At 40.3% G+C, this 18,498-nt stretch overlaps 1 protein-coding gene across 3 annotated transcripts in view; it reads right to left on the bottom strand.

Annotated features, from left to right (window-relative positions):
* The window catches only part of MLIP (muscular LMNA interacting protein), a 205,292-nt gene that overhangs the window by 19,136 nt on the left and 167,658 nt on the right, over positions 1–18,498 (bottom strand). For 2 of the 3 annotated variants that reach the window (XM_019537542.1, XM_019537544.1), the window contains one exon: positions 14,931–15,119. The exons of the other annotated variant lie outside the window; for it this stretch is intronic. In XM_019537542.1, the coding sequence (XP_019393087.1) occupies positions 14,931–15,119 (189 nt within the window). The remainder of the gene's footprint in view (positions 1–14,930; positions 15,120–18,498) is intronic. 3 annotated transcript variants of the gene reach the window in all.

Genomic DNA, 18,498 nt, shown 5'->3' with positions numbered 1-18,498 from the left:
TGGATTGAATGAATTAGCTGCCTTGTGTCTCTAACACTTTAAGTTCCTGCAACCATTCTAAACATGTGGAAGAAATAATATTCCAGCAAAGTATGATGATAATTTCTCTAGAAAGATAAGAATGCAATTTGGAAATATTTAGGTTGGGATAGTGCTCTCTTGAGGACCAATTCATAAATGGACATCATCACTCAGACATATCTGAGGATACAATTTATGTTGCATTATCATACACCACTTTTGTTCTTGTTGTCTATCTATTACCCATTCCTTTGAAAAGTGTTATATTTTCCATTGTCCTTACATAGTTTAGATTTAATTAAACTGTTACATCAATTAAATTGGACTGTCTTCAATTTGCTCAGTTCTCCAGTAAACTGGCTTTTTTTCTTGACTAGGGATTGTAAATTGAATGGAAGGAGTATTTAATACTGTGAAAACTACCCTGACAGTTAGAGAATATAATGTTAAAAATAATCAAATGTATAAGTGCAAGTAACATAAAAGGGACAACCGTACATTGTGCTTCATGTGGCCTTTGCCCTATCTCAGAATGGAGAAGATTGTATAACAGCTTAATTAGACCTTTGCTCATTTAGCTCCATGGAGTAATCAACAAGCTGGTTTTGCCTTTAAAAGGTCAATTTATCTTTATTGTGCTGTAAATGACAGCAGCCACTGAACTAATAGAAGGTTTTCTAAAGTGTTAGAAGTATAAGGGATATTCATAAATCTAATTCATTCTCTAGAGGTTCTGTAATATTTGCTAATTGAGACGGAGGTGCAAAACTCTCTGGGAGATAATGTATATAAAAAATAAGAATGCTGCAACTATAGCAACAAAAAAAAATCATATCTGCACTATTATTTTAATTATTTCATTAAGTCTCTAATCCACTCTGAAAATTTAAATTAGATGCTCTAAGCATTTATAAAACAAAGTTATTCCTTCCTGATATAAAGGACAGAAAGTGGCCTGGCTAATCTGTTTATTAATTCAAAGAATAGGAAATGTTTGTTTATAATAGCATCGTAAATTAACTTCTGGATCAAACTGCAATTGTCTAAGGCCCTTTTTAATTAGACAGCTAAAATTTAAAATCAAAACAGAACTTGTAAAATTATGACAAGGATAGCTATGTTAAAATTCCACACTATAAAATTAATTTAAAATTCAGCCAGTTAAGCCCATGTCTGTTTGGTATCGTTCATCTCTCTGTACAGATACAGGTGGGATAAATGAAGTGCTGAGAAACTAAAAGGGAGATTCTAACATAATTTTATATAGGGATGCAGGTGATATGAATGAGTTTCTAAAAGGAGTTGCAGTGATGGGGATAGGATGCAGATGGGGATTTAGTCCCTCCTGCATAGCAGCCAGTGGAAATGGACAGCAAAAGGAGTGAGAAGGGTGCAGCATAGAAAACCATGGAGAAGCGTATCTGAGGGTGTGTATCCTAGGTCTGTGTGAAGCTTTGGTCCCTGATTTGATTCAGCAGAGATTTGGTCCGACTTGGTGGCTGAATCTCTTAATCTGAATCAAATCAGAGGACCCTTTAATCTCTCCAAATTGAATTGGAACCCTCTGAATCAATTCAGACATAAACATGGCTTTAAATGTTTTTCCTACATACCTCTAGATAATAGGTGGCTCATGAATGCTGCGATGCTGGGGCACATGAAGCGTCCCACAGGATGGGGGGCTCCCCAGCGTGCTCAGCAGCAGACCCAGAAGTGAACCAGAAGCACCTCCGGCCCACTTCTGGGTCACCAGGGAGAGTGCGGGGGACCCCCCCCATCCCCCAGCTCAGCCACTGGTGCCTCCTGTGTCTGGGGGGGCACCCGGGGTCCTCCCATGGCTGATCATTGAGCTGGGGGAGGTGCAGGACCCCCCCCCAGTGCGCTACCTGGTGGACCTGGAAGTGGACCGGAAATACTTCTGGTCCACTTCTGGGTCTGCCACCAAGCATGTAGAGGGGCCTCCCACACTCCTGTGTGATGCTCCATCCACCTCAGCATTGTAGCGATTACAAGCCGTGCTGGTACCTCAAGGTATGTAGAAAAAACATTTAAAGCTGTGTCTATGTCCAAATCACTGATTCTCTGAATCAGCATCGAATCTTCAGATTTGGATTCAGCCAAATTGAATCAGGGACAGTGATCTGAAATCAAGGAATCAAATCACTGCCCCTGATTTGGGCTGAATCCAAATCAAATAGGGCCCACTTCATACACACCTTGTGTTTCCCCAGATGCCCTGAGAAATAATAACAGTCCCTTTAGTGGTGCCTCCTGGTAACGGTTAGCCCCTCCATCCTGATGCAGGATTCTTCCTAATACACAAAATAAACTCATAAATGACCATAGTCGCAATTCTTAGGATGATATCTTTTATTGGACCAACTATGTAGCTGGGATAAAGTTAGACAAGCTTTTGAATGCAAGATATTCTCTCTCAGGTTGGTTGGGAAATTTCTGTAACTTTTTTCTATTAAAAACACAAGACTAACCTTTAGTGTGTGATGACTTTGACTTTGACATAATTTTTTTATTACTCATATCAGCCCTATCAAGTAAGTATTATTTTCCTTAAATCAGGCTAGAGGTGCAGAATTGGAATTTGGCCAGGTCTAATTCTTTTTATAAGCTTTTCCAGTGTATCAAGACAGAGAGATAATTAAGAACATATTTTAGAGTCTGAATTCCATCAGTACTTGTAATAAAAGTAAAGTGATTTTTAATTGCATCAATTTGTTTTTGAACCATGATATTTGCAGAGGTGTATCAGATTTCTTTACTCTTCCGCTCTCCTTGATACCTCTAAAGACTTCCAAACAAAAGCAAAGAGGGAGGGGCCTCTGGAAACTTCAGTATTCCAATAGGACAAAGATACACATTTTGCATATTCCTAAATCTGAATTTCTTTAGAGTCTGGAGGTTTTTTATTCTAGGACTTAGTCTCTAGTCATCATAAATACAGAGCTCATGGCTGATTTAAAAGAAAAAACATCCAATTTATTTTTTTCCTTTGTAGAGCTTGGAGGTATTTAATTCCAAGCCCATCTATTCAAAAAAGAAGAATCAGTATATCATTTTTATTTCCTATGTAGCTTGCCTATTTCTGTGTAGCCCTGTCCAAAAACTTGATTTTCTTCAATTAACTATTTGAATTCTGGTTTGCTGCTATGTAGCTTTACATCAGTAAAATAATAAACCAGAACAAAGGGGTACTTCCCAGAGTTTTTGTATACTTGAAAAAATCTTGTTGACAAAGACATATATTGTTCTATAGTGCCATTACGAACTGGGGAACAATTTCTGCTAGATAGAAAATATGCTAAAATACTAACGTTCTATAGCTTCCAAGATTTAATGGAAATAGAACTAAAGCCTTTTCATGTTGTCTGCAGAATTATAATCGTAGGAATGTGAGTGACCTCTGAGTTACTGGGTCCAGTCTCCTCCTATCAACAGTAATCATGTCATATAATCAACCTCATAAATGAAAAGGTGAGGAACTCTAGAAGCAGAAACTAGGACTTGTGTAGTCTTTGGATTATTTTTTCGTTTGACTTTTCTCTTAGGACCACACATTCAGATATTATGTGATAATCACAAAGCAAAAGAGAAGATGTTTACTCAAGAAATAAAAGCAAATCATCAGTTAGAATAATTTCTTCTCCTCTCTTGTGCTGTTAAATATAAATGTTGTTTTTTTTCTCCCTATAATGATATAATCTGCAACTATAGCTATCATAGGATAGCTATATCAAAAGTAGGGAACAATACTAAAGGGCATGTAAACAAAGAGCTTTGAATAAGTAAGCCTCAGGATGGCTCAGTAAACCACATGCATGAACAGCAAAGGTATTTTTGGTTAATTTGGGGAAATTTTGAGGAATAGAAAAGCATTAGCTGTTACGAAGTTCTCAACTTCATTTTTAAACATCATTCTGATACAAATGATGATGTCTATCGAAGTGTATGCTCTACAGTTTGGAAGCATATAAAATAGGCAAAGCTTATGCACAAGAAACAATTACTGGGTATTTGAAGGGTATCTGCCCTGCTTTCTGCCTTGGTTTCAGTTGAGTGAGGGTGCACCTTAACACACACACGCTCACTCTCTCTCTCACACACACACACACACACACACAGTGTCACCCACCCATGTCACGAATTTTGTCTGTCAGCAGTTAGAGGTGCAGGGCCCCAAAACCCGGATTCCCCCTGCACCGATCTCCTTGACAGCTGGCAGGCTCTGTGGCTCAGTGGGGGCTAACATCCCTGCAGTTTTCACCTTGCCGTGCCTTAACACACACAGTGTCACCCATGTCACGAGTTTGCTTCTCCACAGCTTGAGGTGTAGTTTCCCCAAAACCCCTGCACCTATCTCCGTGAAACTTGGCAGGCTTCATGCCCTCAGAAGAGGCTACCATTCCTGCAGGTTTCAACCAAATTAGGCCAGACATGACAAAGTTATTGGGTATTTAGGGGTTACCCATTATAGTCTATGGGCAAAATGTTGCAAGAGCAACATTGTTTTGAGGAAACAGAACAGAGGTACCCAAGGCCATCCCCCGCCACTAGCTGTACACCCGAAGTGTGCCCCTGCTTTGCGTGTCCTAGGTACCATGTGAGGAGCTGTTTGCACAGACCAAGGGGTGCCTTACCCACTACACCTTGCTGATGATGATCTCCATGGTCCCCAAGTGAACCTGTGCACCTGGCGCTGGACCATGAGCCCTGATGTTGTGGGAGGCAAGCCCAGGCTGCCCTGTAACCTGCACCCTGCCTGGAAGGCTCCTTGTGGCTATTCTTCTATACATCCTCCCACAGCCAAGGAGGACATCACTGCCAGCATGAACACATTCTTCAGCATGTGGGGCATGTGCTCACCTAGCTGCAGGAGCACAGGCTGCTCATTAAAGTTTTGCACTGTCTCCTGTCTCCCTGCTTGCTGTGAGGAGGCAGAACCCAGTTGGCAGGGGAGCATGGCCAGGCTAGGCAGGTAGTGGTGGCTGGGGCCAGGGTGTGGAGGGCCCTCCCCCCAGTGCAGGGCTTACCACATAGCAGGGGCTGGAGCACTCGGCAGCTCCAGTCAGCCCCAGCTGGCAGTGACATCATGTGACTCCCCATGCGGTCATCAGTCAGATGGGTGCAGGTGTCCATCCAGGCCTTCCCTATCCCTCCCCCACCTCCCAGGGAGGAGCTGGTGCTGCTGGCAGCTGATGGTGCCATAGACAGCCACCCCTCTTTTGGCTGGGGCTGGGGCTGGGGCTGAGGCTGCAGAGCTGTCAGGGCAGGCACTGGCTGAGATTCCCCAAGCTACTGATGGAGCTACTACAGTCTAAGATTTACCCCCCACAGGGGTAAATCTTTATGGGGGGTAAATCTTAGACTGGGTTCTGCCATTTTTAAACCAGTCTGTGTGCCAACCTTCTGTTCTGTTAGACAGAATATAGACTAGTTTCTGATCACTTATATCAGTAAAAGTGTAATGTCTATACCTGTATTCTACTCATTCCTGGGTGCCTATATTCCTTGCTGTGTGGGGTAACTTGCAAGAGAAGTCCACAAATTCAATTACCAGATTGCAGTGTACAAGCAGATGATCTGGTTCTTAAAGATGTATGGGAAAAGAATCGCTTATTTGCTTTATCGATTCCAGAATCATAAAAATGTCAATGCAAATACAATATGAACAGAATAGTCTGCTTATCCCAAGCATTGCCAGGAACGAATACTCCCATGAAATACTACAGTATTAGGATTAAAATTCCTGTTAGCTTCATGCTCAAGACTGCAGATGACTTCTCCAGTTCTCTCAGCTTTGGTTTGTCAACATGGAAGCAATTATTCTGGATCATAGATAACATTAAAATGATCAATCACAATATGACTACAAGGTTACAGAAGTTGAATTTCAACACTAAATAACAAAGGTCAAAAGAAAGAAATTCTTTCTTTAGAAATAAAAGAAAGCAATGCATAGTCTGGGGAAACACTTTTCCATGGCAACCCTGAAATGCTATCTCCATTCCCAGCAAAAGTATAATTAGTAAATAATATCAATCTCCAGCATAGACTCCAGTAGATAAGGAGATTGGATGGTAAAGTAAACTTCACCACTAAACCACTGATATTATTAAACTACAACAACTGTGCAGTATTAAAAAGATTTATATTCCTTTTTGGTTTTGGGCACCTCCTAAGTTACAGGAGTGTAGAAATATTTTTCAACTTCTACTTGTATAGAGGAACAATATGATTCCAGGTTGGTTTTTGGGGGTAAACACGTTGGGCATATCTACATGGGCAATTAATGCAACTGAATTGTAAACTAACCCCAATGTCACTGTCTATATGAGCATTAAATTGCAGTAAATGCCAGGAGCAGGTCTGAGCTGCATGAGTCCAGGCCTGTTACTGGCATTGTTTTCGGGGGGGAGGGCTCTGAGGGCTCTGGGTGTTGGCCAGCTGGTGCTGGAGGGTGGGACAGGTGAATTGGAGCCTCCTCTCACACCTCAGGGCCACTTTGGGGGGTCCAATCCTCCCTCCCCCACCCTGCAGTGCTGGCTGTGCAACCCCCAAAATGAACTTCCTCTGCTCCCTTCCTCCCCATCTCCAATGTGACTGTCCCATTCTAAAGACATCACCAGGCCTAGGGGAGAACAGCTGCAGGCTCACAGATACTCTAAACTTTAGCTCACTCCCTCAACCCCCCAGGACTCAACAGCAAACATCTGTCAGGTTTGGGGGAAACTGCTCACGGTGCTTCCTGCAAAGTGCCACGAGTTACAGGGGGAAGTTGCACTTCTCTCTGTACCCTAAGTGCTCAACTCTCACTGAACATAAGGCAAATGGAGTTTGAAAAGCAACAGGAATTGGATGCCTAGCTCTCTCTTGTGCTTTAACAACTCCCCATCTCTCAGGTTATATTTCATGCCTTTCTTTGCCCTGAGTGGCCAATTAAATGAATTATTTCTCCATATAATAAAGAGTGTTTGCAACTGGTTCTATGAACAGAAATACTAAAGAAAGTGCTCTTTAACATGGGTCCCAGCACATAGTGGATCCATTTATACAGTTTTAAGGTTGGAAAATAGAGGATCTGAACTCAGGATGACCCCTAAGGATAATCTACAAAAAAGGCTTTTCATTCAAGGAAGAATGAATGGCAACCAAATGATGAGCTGGTGGCATTGCTCCTTGGCTTCTTGCATCACTTTTACATTATATAGCAGGGGACTATGTTGTTTGTATTAAAGAATCTAAAGTAAGTACATGTGATTTGCTGTCCTATAATACCCGTTTCTCTAGGCCCTGTCTGTCTGTGACTTGCATCTCCTCTAGAGAGGTGGGAGCAGTAGCACAGTCCCCTCTTCCCTTGTAAGAGAGACTTGCTACCAGAATGGTTTGTGTAGCAACAGGAGACCCTCCATTACCTTGCCCAGCAGCTGGGGAATATCTGCTTGGCTGGGCTTGCTTTGCCAGCTGCATTCTTCTGCCATGCACAGAGTTCTCCGGTGAGTGATCATGCTCCCATTCCTGAGGGTTCCATGTGCCATAATCACAAGGACCAGAAGCTTTTTTTAAAAATGTAAGCTGAAATTCTGAAGAAAGTACATAACACTGTGGCCTAAGGAGTTAGACATGGGCCTATAATTCTTATATGTTAATCTAGTTGTGATACCAATATACACCAGAAGTCAGTGATAACTAAAAATCATAGGAGTAATCTTGTCTTACACTAAAGCAACAATAAAATAAGCCTTACGGGAAGGACCAGGGCCCAACACAACCAAAAACAGGTCATCTGAAGGAAAAATGTCTTATACAGAGATAACTGAAAAGAGAGAGGGTGAGCTCTAGCACCTGTCAGTGACAAATGCAATCTCTGCAGTTTCTCTATACCAAGCCAATGCCACCCTGTAAAATGATTTTAGATATCCTATACAAGTTCAACAGCCCCAAAACTCACAATTTATTATACCGTATGAATATCAGCTGTATTAACATTGCATTTGGCTTTTCAAAAAAATCATAATCCTGCTGCTAGATCTAGGTGGTCAAGAAACCTTTCTGCCTATGCAGAACTAGTTGTAGTACCAGAACCTGACAGAGAATTAACGCTGCCTACTGAATTTCTAATCAACACAGGACTAACACCTGGAACCTTTTCACTGAAGTATTTCAGAAAAAGACACCCGCAATTTCCATGCGCCCTGGGCTAATAAATGAAGTGATAAAGATTCTCCACCTGACAAAATCTAACAAACAGATACTAATGCATGGAAAGATGATCTTTCTGTTTTTCATAAAACTAATTTAAGAGTGAATTCCTTTATGAGATAATTTCAAAATAAATGTTTATAGTACAAATAGCAAATCTATTCACTGTACCTCCCCTGCATATGTTAAATTGTGTACTCACAGTACATATATAAAATGATAGAAGTGGCTTATGACAGTGAGTCTTGCCCTCTAGTGGAGGATCAAATAAAGTACAGCATGTGATAGAATCAAGAAATTCTTCCTTTTGATACTGACCGGGTCCTTAATAGTCAGGAAATAAAGGTATTTAAAGATAGCTAGGAGGAAATAGAGGAGACAGATTGTGGCTCAATCTTTAGGAAATGTTGCAGTACCACAGTTTTATCACTGCTATCAACGTTTTGCAACTTGTTACAGATACAAAACTAAGTATAACTAGGGCAGGCAAGCAGAATCTCATCCAAAGGTTGGCAAACTCAGTGGAAAGGTGTCATTGACTTCAGCAGGAAATATATTAGGCTTCTTGAGCCAATTGACTGAGTTTTACATAAACCCTTGTTTCATTTGCTATTTAGCTCTGCTGTTTCTGCTTCTTTTCCAGAGACAAGCAGAAGGGTACTGTGGTACTCACTAGCTTGTCTGCAACCCTACATACTATACAGTTGGCCCAATAAAAGATATTGTCAACAAAAATCCTTGTGTCTCATATTTTTCCTGCACCAGCACAGCTACAACATTACCCCAACACTACCAGTTCTAATTTAGCATTTTGATATCACAGTGATAGATACCTGTGAAATGCTTTCAGTTTCACAGAACACCAACCATGTTTTGTTGCTAAAGAATTATATATATATTTAAGTCATTGTCCTGCAGTGAATAACATACATGCTTCATTAACATTTGAGTAATCCCCGACTTCATTGAGGCTAGGCAGATGTTTAAACAGGTACATAAGTATTTGCAAGATCAGGGCATTAAGGCTGTTTATCTATATCACAGTTTAAATAATAAACTATTCTACTATCAAAGAATATTTTAAACTGTTGTGATCCATTTCTAAAACAACCATTTTACGACAGGATAAAAGTACGACAATTTAAGAAAGGTATTTTGGAGAAAAATCCTTAAGTTCACAGGAGTTTTGCCTGATTCAGTATTATTGGATTTCTCATGTAGCACAAGTCTCGCTTTCACCATTTATTGGTCTTTTAAACTTTTCTTTCTACTTTAAAGTTGCTAATTTGTTTGATTTGAGGTTCAGTAGTTGATACAGCTATTGCTATATTAGTAATATTATTATATTTGTATATTATTAGTCACTACTATATTTTGCTTTCCCATCTTTATTAGATCACACTTTTTAATAAACGAAATCATTACTTTTGTCCTGACCAAAGCCAGGAGTCCATTGTACCAGGTATTGGGTACACTGTGCTTCACATTGAGCATGAGAGGAATTTGCTGTTGGTAATAGCCAAATGATGGGAAACAAAACAGAAACACTAAAAAAGTGAACTGCCTTGTCCAAAGTCATACACAGATCAGTAGCAGAGTCTGGACCCAGGTCTTCAGACTGCCACTCTGTCGCTCTAGCACCATATTATGCTGTTACCACGTCAATATTAAAAACATTTTTTTAAAGTAAAATGCTCTGCTCTAATAAAAAGCACCAATTCGTAGGCTGCTTAGTTCTTCTACATCTCTCAATGCTGCTTGGCATAGAAAATATTAGAGCTGAAATAAAAAGATACCTGGTCAGATAAATATCTGTATACAAACATAAGAAGTCTATAAAGCAAAAAATTGTGAACTCACTTGCCTAATGATAGAAGAGGACCTTGGTTTAAACAGGCAATTCTGAAACATGGTAGTATGAAAAAAACAGTTAATGGGATACTGTAATAGGAAGGACAGATAGGCCATAGAGTTATGGCTGTATATATAAACTGTCCCTAAAAGATTGCACAGTCTAGTGAGATAAAAGTCCTGAAAGGAAAGAACTGCACGGTGGAATACAAAATCCCAAGCTGCAGAAATGAAAATAAAAACATAAGGCTATACTACCACTCTCTGGCTCAGGAGGTGTGTATTGGTTGCATAACATTAGCGAGATCAAAAAAGCAGAAAAGTCTCACACAGCATAATAATAGGAAAAGCTTCAACAGCTCCCACCCCCTCCAAAAAACCCTGAAAATAGTCAAAACTTACAGAAACAATTTCTTTTCACTAAATATTTGCATTTTTAACAGATAGTTCTAGAACACAAAAAGGGAGCTTATTCTCAGCCTAATCTAAATAACAGAGGCATCATTCAAGAACTAACGTTAAATAAGTACTTAAATAAGACACCTGATACAAATAGAAATTGTTGTTATAGAACTCCACTCCACTGTACTTTGGCCTGCTACATCCCTTGTATATCAATCCTATTTACTTCTGATGGTTATGTCAGTGGGATGCTCTTCTCCATAAGGAAAGTTCTCTTGCTGGCTGTTTTTGGCAAGAATCCATCCACAAATCACTTTTTATGTGGCTTGTACCTGTCAGTCTTAATTGGCTATCTTTCATTTATTCTATATATTATTACAGTCAATTGAAAGGTTGCTTTAAGGGATAGATCCCAATTTATTTGAATTTAAAACATAGAAAATAAAACTTCCTTATGAATGTCTGGCGTGAACATAGGACTGGTACAATAATACGGGTATCTCTAAATATTGCCAATATTTTCAAAGCCAGGTAGTTAAAGTTACACACTAGTTGAGCTTCCAATTAAAAATGGCCTAACTTTCAGAAGTGGTGAAAACCCACAAATCATTGTGAAGTCATACAGGCATTGAAATGTATTCAGCATCTTTGAAAACTAAATGATATTTATTAAAATACCTACATGGATTTAAGAACCTAACTTTGCAAATGTTTGTCTACATAACTAGTCACTGTCCACTTTGTAGATCCTCATGAACATGGAAATATTCTAGCTTTTAATTTGTATCCCATCTGCAGAGTTGCATAACAGGTGAAATGCCTACAAGAGACAAGTATTTTTAAATAACAGAATTTATGGAAGCATTGATGGAAGCAGCCATATACATTTCTAGTTAATTATGTAAAAACTGTAGTTTGGATCTTTGTGGTAAGTTAGAAAATTCTCTTTATCACCGAAGTTCAGTGAAATTGTACTATATTCTTACAATGTGGTATATTCAGTGCCAGATTTAGGCACAAACTAAGTAACCTACAACTTAGGGCCTTACATTATGAGAGGCCTCTAAATAAGGGGAAAAAATACAGTTAACCTCCCAAATACAGCATGCTCAAGACCAAGCATGTGCCAGAAATTTGAAAGCCGTTTTTTTAAACCAACACTGCAGCTGGTCACAGAGCTGAGGAGCTTCAGGAGGATTGTGGCAGCCAGTCTGGAATCACCAGCCACATGCAGAGCAGTGGCATGAGGTGCTTAATGGAGGTGGCAGCAGCCACATGCAAGCTTCCCCCACCTATTCCATTTTGGCCGGGCAGGAGTGGTGGCTCGTCCCAAAGCGGTGGGGGAAGTACCAGATTTTTTTGGTAATGCTATGGGGCCTCTTAAGCTTGACCTAGCTTAGGGCCCCAGCATGTCATAATCTGGCCCTGGGTGTATTTATTTCAGATCTATAGAAACATTACTCAGACATTTACTTGTAAGGGAAATAATGGGAAATAGAGGCACTTGTATCCATTCTTAATTATATCAGTTCTTAATTCTTTAGTATCCGGGGCCCTTCCTTCTTTTCAAAGACCTGGTTTCTTTACATGGGCTACAGATGTCTTTGCTGTTTATTAGTGGCAGAAAAATCCCACTTTAGAAAAAATTACTCTTTGTCTATTGCCATCTGAATCAGTCTTAAAAAAAAAGAAAATCTTGAAAATAACTCATCATAATATTATCACTGAATTAAATTATCAGACAGGGTTAATAAAAAAAAATTAGTAAACAAAAACCACCATAGAGGAAATCTTTCATATTTGTTTGGAGTGCCAAAGGGTGAATGGAAATCTGCTTTCTAATTTTGTAAAAATCCAAATAAATACATAGACATTAATTAGGTGTGATTGGATCTCAGGAATTAGTTTCCCTAAAAGAAGGAACTATGGTGCAACATAAAGAAAAAGCTCCCACATCCTTTTTTCCAGCAAGTTGCTTTCATATATTCAACATATGGTATGTCTCAGGACAATTTGATGCTGAGATCATTTAAGTACCTAACAGATTCCATGCCAGCCAGTGAGAAGATGAGAAGGAGCAAGGGTGCCATACATTTAGCCCCAAGCAGAGGCTGGGCACACTCATAGGCTCCAGTTCTGTAAGCACTGAAATACATACTTCAAACATACAAGTAGTCTCTTTGTTTTAAACAGGACTACTAAACTGAGCAAAGTTAGGCACAAGTGAGGAGGGGGTGAGTAGGGTCGGTGGGGAAAGAAATGAGGGGGGGCAAGGGGAAGAAGAGCATGGGGAGGGAGCCAGGACTAGAGGAGGGAAAGATTGAGGAAGGTTGGGGGAAAAGCAGGTGGATGGCAAGTTGCCAGGCTGCTGCCCACTCCACTACTTGAATTGCCCCCGCCCCCTCTGAACCTCCAACTCCTGAATCATCCCCTTCACTCCCAAATCTCTTCCATGCCAATCCACCCTGACACCTGGACATTGCCCTACTGCTTCAAACACCTCTTCTGCTCCCCCACTGCCTCCCCCAATAGTTTCTTCTGCACCGCACTGGCCCCTCCACCCCTGGCTCTCTGTCCTGCCACCTTGATCAGTTTGAGTGGCAGCAGGCTGGAGGGGTTCTCCTGTCCTGGCCACTCCCAGGTCCCCTGCAGACTGTACTGCCCCCACATGCTAAAATCCAGCCAGCTGAAGTTGGGCTGGGAGGGAGGGAGGGACTTGAGGGGCTAGGAGGTGCTGGGCCCAGCAGGGGCTAGATTTGGGTGCACAGGGACAGCATGGGCTACAGGGAGCAGGCAGGAAGTGAGAACTACCACCGCCACTGGTCTTGGCCTGATTGGCAATGGCAGGGCAGTGAACCAGGGTGGAGGGACCAACTAAGGGAGGCAATTCAGGGAACAATGGGAGAGTAAGTAGGGGGGCCAATTTGGGGGCTAGGGAGGTAGGAGAAGTCATTCAGGGGGCTAGGAGGTGATTCAAGTAGCATGGGAAGAGTTCCTTCCCCCTTTGCTCCCTGGCCTATGCTGCAGCTGGAGAACCCGCAACCAGGGCAGGCACAGAGCAGCCTTGCAGCCCCTAGCCACACCACTGTTCACCAGCCCTCCAGCAGCAGGTCCGAGCAGTACATGTTAGAGAGGGTATTAACACTTTACATACCACTGTGCTAATGTGCTTAGCAAGACTGTGCTAATGCTAACACTGACTAACATTACTTACAATTAGTACTTAATAACTATAACATGTAATCTTACCCTAAGGCTAGGGACACACATTACAAATAAACCAGTTTAGGTGATCAGGAACTGGCTTAAACCTGTAACAGAATAGATGTTCAGTGCATATAACCCAGTTTGAGAATGGCTGAAACTGGTTTGAGATAAACCTGGTTGAATGTAGTATCAGACTTAACTGATTTGGCTCAAACTGGTTTATGCAGTGTCTGTCCAAAACCCCTTGTTGGTTTCAATTAAACCAGACTCCCCCAGCATCCTGGCATGCTCTCTGGGCTTGGTGGGTCTCTCTGCTCCACATCAGGGCTGGCCCCTCCTCTCTGCTCCCTGGCTGCAGCTTTGGCAGTCTCTGCAGGCATCTGCCTGGCTTCTGCTTCCCCCACACCCTCCTGCTAAGCAGGTATTCCCCCATCCCTCACAGACACCTCTCAGTATTAGCTATCAGGCCACATGGTAAACTGTGGCACACAGGACAAAGGCAGAATCAGTTTCCCCGATTTCTGCTAATTTCCCCGATTTCTTAATGGGATGATAAACATTGAGTTAGAGGTGATAAACATTCCCTGCTGGGCTGCTCAGTAGTGGGGGTGGGGGGAAACCCTCCCTAATCACAGCATCCTGCCTGGTCCTGGCCACACCCCCTCAGCTCAGCTCTGTGCAAGGGAAGGGACAGCTGCTGTAGTGCCCCCCAGCTTCTAGCCTGAGCCACTGCAGGCATGTGCCCACATTTCTGGGATGTCTGTCTGGTTACAAAACTGATTTAGCCCAGCCAGGTTACACTAACCTGAAAAGATTGAATCAATTCAGGCTCAGGCTTTTTGAATGTCTGTCCGTAGCCTAAAAGTTTAGAGGATTTGGGCCGCACTCCATGAATGCAAGAAGTGTGAGGTTCTTGCGCCTGCAGAGAACTAGAAACCCCAGAAGTGATGGAGAAAGAAGAAGACCATTATCCTGTTCATTACACACATTTGCAAAAACAACCTTTGGTGGAATGGACAATACAAGTTCTAGTGTATGAAAAGGTAATGATGCAGATATTATGTCTACTAACTCCAGGTGGTATTGTACCTGAGGCACATATCTCTCAGGGATCCCACTAGGAAAGTGACTTAAAAAGCCACTATTGAATTCCATCTACTTTTAAGTTTATTTTTAACATTAAAAAAGTTGTATTAATCATATCAGTATTACACATGAAAACAGAGAATGCTCACCTTATTATACAAACTGTTGTGACTGTAAGGACTATAAGAATTCTCAGGAACATCACAAAGGATGCAAGACAAATGACTGAAGGGTCCAGGGGTTAGAGAGTCAGCATGGGAGATAGACTGTGGATGTAATGAGGACTGAGTTGGAGGGATCGGTTTAGTCAGATACAGAAGGTGGCGGGGAGCAGTGTCCTAGAGAAAAGAGAATTTTGTTAGTGGGGGGTGGGGAAAAGCCTTGTATAGAAACTTGCACTCTCTTCTCAGGCCTTGCTTACATTAGAAAAATGCACTGGCAGAGCTATATTGGTAAACTCTCCTAGGGTAGACAAAGGTTAGCCTATTAGAATGAAAGAGGAAAGATAAGAGGAAAAATTGCGGGATTGGCATGTACACAAATCAACCTTCTAATTGTAGTTTAGTGAAGGCTGAATGCACCACTGATTTTCTGCCACTGATTCAATTATGCAATCCCAGGATAACTGTTCAGACATACTTTGCAATGCCCTCGGACAAACTATTAGTACATATAATTCCATGAATCTTTTTAGGATTTAACCCAGGATAAAGGACATGGACATCTGAACAACTGCACTTTATCCAAGGATAAATTTCCCCTGGGACAAATTTCCCCTGTGTTCATAGCAAAGGTTTCAAAATGAATGTCATCCTCATCAACACCACTTCACAGGGTCAAACAGGCAGGCTTGAAAAGAAGTTTAGAGAAAAAAAAATCAATCAAATGGCACAATTAATTATTATCTACTCTAACTGTTTTTTTTAGGTTCTACCACTAACACATATTGTCACTTCAGGGATCTTGTAGGTGTAGGAGAATGATGGCAGAATGACTTTGGAGAGATGGTAAGTTTGTAAGAGAAGAATACTAAAACTAGGAGAACAAATTGAATGATGGTGCTGCTTAAAAAGTGAGTAGCTACTTCTAAAACTCTGATTTCTATGATAAAAGAGGAAGGACAAAGGCAGTAGAAATTTGCAATTATATCATGCATAATCTTGCAGGATTCCATCTCACATAAGCAAGGGAACGTGAGTCAGAGAGCCTAAGCAAAGAAATATCATCACTGGCTATCTAAAAAGAAGTTGATTGAAAAAAGAAATCAAAGCCTTGATTGATAGGAGCACTGAGAGGAGGGTCATCCATAAAAAATGTGAAGGAAGCATTTAGATTTTGTATTCCCCTTTTGACTTTCAACAATATTATAGTAGTAGCCATTGGGAAGAAAAAAGATGAGTTGGTCAAGTGGTCTACTTAGATAAGGTTTTAGATCAAAGAATTATCCACTAAATATATTTAAGTATTGATTTTTTTAAAAAATTCAAGTATTTTAAAGAATAAATGTTTGGGATTTAGTCCATTATGTTAAATGGAGTCATAGTAGTAATATTGTTATGTATGTGTCTGAAAACTTTGTAGAATTACTCTTCTGATTAATAAGTTATTCTATGATTTCCATGGAATTATGCCAATTTACACCAGCTTCTGCTGTGGCACTTAGTCACTATTCTCCATCATCCCTGGACTTCTTTTCCTTTCTCTATACAAATAAAAACCATTTCTTTCTGATAAACTCATTAATCTATTTGAGCAGAACCTAATTAATGCATGGTGTTTCTCACTAGAGCAAGACTTTATAAATATCACTGAAAAATTATAAGCCTTTTACAACAAATTTATATTTCACAATTCATGACAAATATTTATTTTAATCATTTTAAAATATACCGAAAACTCTTTTTACATGAAGAAATAAAATATATTTATTATGAAATAAACTTTTCCTTTTGTCAGTCAGAAGCCTATTTATTAAATGAAAAAAATATTTGTTCTTTAGCGGAGTCTTATTCTGGCTCTTGTTATAGCAGTCAGATTTTTGTACTGTTTTATTACTTTCCCAAAATTTCAGTAATACTACTCTAAACAGATATCAGTTAGAGATCTGCAAAAGATTGCATACAAATATAATTTGTTTTTTGTTGTTATGCAGGATGAAAAAATACCAAATCTCTTACTAAAAGTCATGGGAGGTGGGGATAAATAACTCAGAATATTTCCCAAGTAATATGTCTTGACAAAGGCCTGGCCTCGATGACCTCATGAGCTCCCTTCCAGCCCTATTTTTCTATGATCCAATGTCAGCTGGAGATATATTAATGATACTGTGCCATCTTATCTTTGAAACCAGATGCACTCAACCATCATAGAAATCTTTGACTTTCAAGACAAGTATATTCTGCATGTATGCTTAGCAGTGATCTGACAATTCCTACTATCAAAGGTAGGCCAACACTGGATGCTTCTGAACATTATAGTTATATCATTTAAACCTAGGAAATTGTTTTATAGTTTTGGAACAAAAATAAAAATTGGTAAGTGTGACACTTTCTTTTTTTTTTGTACTTATACAAGCCTATCAACAGATGGAGGTAAGTACACAACAAAATACAGCATCATCACAAATAGAATTTATATATGTGTACAATTTACTAAAATGCCATAAATTAATTTAGTCAACATGGCTAATCTTCAATGTCAGAAAAATGCAAGAGACAAAAACAAAATCCAGCCTGTCTTTGTTTTAAGATACAGAATTTCTTTACTTTATCAAAAATACTGTGCCACACAAGATGAAATTCATGGGTAGGATCAGCTATCAGATGAGTGGAGTTGGAAGCAAAGATAGGGAAGGAGATAAGATAGCCTAGAGTCATGGAAGATAGATTACAGATTACTTAGAGAAGGTGGATGCTTTCAAGTTGGAAGGGCCAGAGGGAATACACCCTACTATGCTGAAGGAATTGCCTGAGGAAACTTCAGAGCCATGAGCCATACTTTTTAAGAATTCGTGGAGGTTGGGCACGATTGGAAAATGGCAAAAATAGTGCCTAATCCTCCTGACTTGAATTCTAGAAAAGATCATGGAGTAGGTCCTCAAGGAATTTTGTATGAAGCACTAGAGGAAAATAAAATGATCAGGAATAGCCAGCATTGATTCACCAAGAGCAAGTTGTGCCTGACTTCCTTCTATGATAAAGTAACAGGCTCTGTCTACAGGAAGTGGGGGGAGAAGACAGTAGTGGATGTTTTATACCTTGTCTTTAACAAGGCTTTTGACACCATCTCCCATAGCAAATTAATACATTATGGATGAATATGCAGACTAGATGAAAATACTGTAAGGTGGTTATGTAACTAGATGGACAATCATGTTCAGCAAGTAGTCATTAATAGCTCAATGACTAGTTGGGAGAAGGTATCAAGCAGGGTTCCCCAGGGGTTTGTTCTGGGGTTGGCATTATTTAATATTAATGACTTGGGATTAAGTGCATGCTTAAATAATATGTAGATGACACCAAATTGGATGGAATTGCAGACACTCTGGAGGGAAGGACTAGGATACAGAAGAACCTGGATAAACTAGAGAAATCATCCACAATCAATCAGATGAAATTCAACAAACACAAATGTGAAGTCCTACGCTTGGGATGGAATAACTGCATGCACAAATAGAGACTGAAAAATAACTAGCAAGGTAGCAGTACTGCAGAGAAG

The sequence above is a fragment of the Crocodylus porosus genome, unplaced genomic scaffold (genome assembly GCF_001723895.1).
Source record: "Crocodylus porosus isolate Cpor-Errol unplaced genomic scaffold, CroPor_comp1, whole genome shotgun sequence".
NCBI lineage: Eukaryota > Metazoa > Chordata > Crocodylia > Crocodylidae > Crocodylus > Crocodylus porosus.
The sequence above is the reverse complement of the archived record's forward strand: the minus strand, read 5'-3'. Positions and strand labels throughout refer to the sequence as shown.